The sequence below is a fragment of the Lolium rigidum genome, chromosome 4 (assembly GCF_022539505.1).
Source record: "Lolium rigidum isolate FL_2022 chromosome 4, APGP_CSIRO_Lrig_0.1, whole genome shotgun sequence".
Lineage (NCBI taxonomy): Eukaryota > Viridiplantae > Streptophyta > Magnoliopsida > Poales > Poaceae > Lolium > Lolium rigidum.
Window position 1 is genome coordinate 168,095,032 of NC_061511.1, and position 4,550 is coordinate 168,099,581.

Sequence of the window (4,550 nt, forward strand, 5' to 3'; positions counted from 1 at the left end):
TTTGCTCCAAGTCGTGGCCGCTCATCGGCCGTTCTTCGATCTCCTCCTGTATGCCGTGCCATTTGCTGCACGCCGTCTGTATGATCCCCCAATGGGTGGCCATTGCCTTGTCTCTCCGGTTCATATTCGTCTTGCTGAAGTAGGGATCAACGAGTTTGCGTTCGTCGAACGCCTGCTTCATTCGAAGCCAATATGTGTCAAACGACTGATTGGCCCCGGTTATGCCGTTCATGGACACGGTCATCCAAACTTCGGCGAGGCACTCCTCTTCCTTCGGCGTCCATTTGATACGGTCGGCAGGCGGCGAGTCCTTCTTCCTCTTCTTCTTTCCCTTCGGCAGGTTGGCGGCGGCTTTAGTTGGCTGTTCTTCTTCTTCGTCTTCTTCTTCGACGGTTTGGCTTCCGTCGGCCACATCCTCCACATACTCGTTGCGCGCCGCGACAGCTGCCGTCGCCGTCGCCTCCTCTTGCGTGAAGAACCCCGGGCTCGCAGCGGCGGCGGCCATGAAGAACCCCGGGCTCGCAGCGGCGGCCATGGAGCCGGAGGTGATCATCTCGTGGATCTCCTCGTCGTTCGGCGCCGCCATCGCACCGAACGGGAGCGGCCCTCGTCGCAGGGCCGGCGAGGTGCCCTCGTACTGGTTCCCGCTACCGACGTCGAGCTCGGGCGGCGACGGCGTGAACCTGGACGGTTGGACGTAGGCGCCCTCTTGGAACATGGCAGTCGGCGACGGCGAGTAGATCGAAGGGGAGAAAGTCGACGGGGAACTGCTTGTACCTTGTGTCAGCCATTGGCCGGGGAACATGGCGCCGCCGCCGCCGCCGTGAGCATGGACCATGCTCATGGCCATGCTGATCTTCCTCGCTTGTTCGTCCTGGGCCGCCGCCGCCGCCCTCTTGGCGGCGGCTTTTTTCACCCTCTCCACCCTGCCGCTTGTTTCGACCTCGCGCCGGATCTCGTCCGCCGCCCACTCTGCGTTCGACATACCCGGCGGCCGCACCTTCTTCGCCCGCGGCTTCCTCTCCTTCGACGGCATGGTGGTGGACGAGAAGACGAGGAGGAGAACGATGGTGGACGAGAAGACGAGGACGGGAACTGGAACTGGAAGACGGGGAGGAGAATGGACAAATTCGGCGGGAGAGTTTGGGGATATGCAAGCAAATTGGAGGGAAATCGACAGGATTTGGCTTTCCTGTCGCCGACTACGAGGGTCCACACGACGTTTCGCGCCAAATTCTTTCGTCCGGAGTCCCCGAGCGCGCCCGGGGGGACCGGGGATGGCGTGGGCTCGCCGGATGGATGAAGGGCCAAATCCGGACGAAAACGAGGAACCGGGGGCGCGACTGAGCCGAATTTCGCTGTCCGGATGAAAAAAACGTTGCTCGGGATCTCGTCGGGGAGACGAGTGGAGATGCTCTAACGCGCGCATGGACAGGCGCATGGGCGCGCAACGTCTCAACTCTCAAGTGGCAAAGTACACGAATCCCTTTCTCTCTATGGTCAAAAGGTGGAGACTTCCTGATGAAGATATCGTGAAGGATCACGTTCTCCGCATATATACATGATCCGTTTATATATGCTGCTGCTTTCTCAAGATTATTTACAAGCTGTCAACTTGGTTTTTTTTTTCCAAATGCGGAAGTATTCTGCTGTTGAATGCTGATGCATAAGTGTCAACGGTCACACTCACTGACATAGTGACGTACAGTATCTCTCACGTGCCCGTATTTTATTCATTTATTTTGTCCAAGTTATGCTAGTGGACAGTGTGGAAGCAGGAGTGCAGTGTGTGTAACGCGCGCATGGACAGGCGCAGGTCCGACCCTTTGATTTGCTTGCGACCGGGCAAGCTTTTTCTTTAATTTCTTGTTAGCATGCATGCGACCGGGTCACCGAGAAAGTATCGAGAATTAATTATACAACGACCACTGCATCCATGAACGTATGATACTCCACTACCAACACGTGGACCGAATTGCGCACGAGGCCAATAGTAGTAATATGCATGCATGCAGTTACTATCTCATTGAGACATACGGAGTACTACTACATAACACTCACAACGTTACTTTGTAGTACACGATTTTTTTTTTTAGAAACACAGTACAAACGCAGACGTTTACATACGTGAAATCATTTAAAACGTCACGTTTTCCTTGAGACTAAACACCTGTAGCATGACCGCCAGCTCAAGGCAACCCGAACCAACATATTCTCCATCCTTAATAAGATTAGAGGAGTCGACGACAAGAAGGCACGAACCTTCGGACTTAGGGAAAATTCTAGCCAAATAACATTCCCCGTGTCATATATTGCATCCGAAAAGCCCATGGCCCGGGCATCAACTAACACCGGCAGCGCATTACATTGCCTCTAGCCTCTGATCGCACATCCGCCTATCCCCAAATAGCCTAGTCGGCGTCTTCGGGAAGAGAACGCCGCCGCCTTGTCCATACCTAGGGTTTCCCCTGGCACTGGAGGACCAGACGTTTCCCTCGGCATCAGAGGAGACTAATGCACGGGTGGGACCAAGACCACACCTCCAGGAAGGAAATGGCTCCTGCAGGCGTCGTCGTGGTCCGCCTCAGATGATGTCAAGCAAGGCTTTCAACTAGGTCCTTCCTAGTGACCATGATGCCACCAAAGCCGGTTGACATGACATGGGGGAGGGATGCAACCACACCAGCCTCCCCATCGAAGAAGAGGGACACCGACCACCACCGCCATCGTTGCCAGCAAGCATGGACTTGGTGGAGGAGGCCATCATGTCGTCCGACCACCATGGGCGCTGCACCAGGCACAAAAATATCAGCTTTTCACGAAACTTCACATGCCCACGTAGTGTGGATACATATGCGCCAAATATTTTTCCTGTATTTTTTACATTTTTCCTGTATTCTTATTTTGAAACGTTTTTCTGGCACGTGGGATCAAATGTGAATTTCTGTTTGACATGACGTTTGAAGCACAAGTGCGTGGCTTGAATCATATTAGCTCTTGAATATTGCAAGAACATACAGAACGTGGCTAAACTGGTCGGGTGATGTTAAGTCGAACATGAACTTGTACCTTTTTTTTTGCGGGGCAAACATGAACTTATACCTGGTGTTTCAAAAGAAAACAGCAATGTAAGTGGTGCACTGAAGCAAAGCGCTGCATGAACGTTTTTTTTTCTTGGGAAGTAAACACATTTGCACTTCGATTTTGCAAATTTCACTTGATTATAAGAAATCGCAGCTCGATGGAGCGCGTGTACACAGTATAACCTCGAGAGCTAGCTCCATGGTTGGACGAGAGGTACTATATCAAAGAACGAATGAATTTACTACCAGTAACAAATCAAAGCATCTCAAAAAAAAAAAGTAACAAATCAAAGAACGCCCTGTAATCTAATCAAATTCATGCGATGCGATGCGACACAACAGGCCACAGCAACACAGTGCGCCCCCGCCGGCTGAGGTCAGTTGACGGCCGAGAGCTGCGCGAAGGCGAAGAGCGGGTACGGCGACAGCGGCGAGAGGGGCGGCAGGCTGCAGATCCCCTTGAGCTCCTCCCAGAAGTCGGCCTCTCTAGCTGCCGCAGCGGTGTAGTTCGCGGCAGTGGCATCGTTCTCGTCCACGTCTTCCAGCTGCAGCCTCTCCTTCTTCACCTCCCTGAGCAGGCACTCCTCCTCCTCCTGTTCCGGCCGCACCCTCTTGCCTCCGATTGCGGTTGTGGTGTCGGCGAGGGGTGCCCAGTGGACGGACTGGGTGCCGACCTCGTTGGGGAAGTTGAGGATGGCCTTGGACCCGCGGAGTCGGAAGGCTGCATGGTCGTAGGCGCGCGCGGCCTCGACGGCGCCGTCGTAGGTGCCGAGCCACACGCGCGCGCCCTTCCGCGCCGGGTCCCGGATCTCCGCCGCGAACTTGCCCCACGGCCGCTGCCGCACGCCCCGGTACCGCCGGAAGTCGTCGTCGTCGTCCTCCACGTGGCCGCCGTAGCTCTCCTCCTGCTGCGGGTGCGCGTGCCGCAGCTGGTCCAGGGGCAAGGTCGTCGTCGAAGGTTTCGGCGGCAGCGAGACGGAGAGCCCTGTCGGTAGCATCCGTCGCGCCGGCGGGGACGAGGCGCTCGAGTCGGAGTCGCCGCTGCTGCTGGTGGCGCCGTGGAGGTCGTCGAGGAGGTGGGCGCGGATGAGGTCGAGGTGCTGGTGCATGCAGGCCATGGAGCTGGATTGACGAGGGAAGACGGACTCGGATGGCAGGGAGAGAAGGTCGACGATCTCGGGGAGTGTGTGTTGCGCGGTGGTGTGGTGGTGCTCGTGCTGGCTGGAGGGCTATTAATAAAAGGGAAGAGCAGGATAAGACTGGTGGGCCAGGGCTGGCTGGGGTCGGTTCGGGGAGGCTTCCAGGATCGAGGGAGGAAGCAGGAACCACACCACAGTAGTGCTGCACTGCAGCCCTCGTGCTGGACAGCTTCCTCGTGTGTTCGGTTTCTGTCGCAAAGTTGTCCACACGTACCGGCTACTGTTACCACGCGCGCGAGGGCGAGGCTCATTACTCTGCCTTGTGCCG

General features: G+C 56.0%; 1 protein-coding gene across 1 annotated transcript; it reads right to left on the bottom strand.

The window, feature by feature from the left end:
- Window positions 1–3,367: 3,367 nt before the first annotated feature.
- Window positions 3,368–4,267, bottom strand: LOC124649047 (ethylene-responsive transcription factor 5-like). Its single transcript, XM_047188729.1, has one exon. It carries the CDS (start codon window positions 4,199–4,201, stop codon window positions 3,461–3,463), a length of 741 nt encoding a protein of 246 aa, XP_047044685.1. The 5' UTR covers window positions 4,202–4,267; the 3' UTR covers window positions 3,368–3,460.
- Window positions 4,268–4,550: the final 283 nt, after the last annotated feature.

Bases quoted from the DNA above. Each gene is read 5' to 3' on its own strand.
- LOC124649047 (XM_047188729.1), bottom strand. From the start codon at position 4,201: ATGGCCTGCATGCACCAGCACCTCGACCTCATCCGCGCCCACCTCCTC.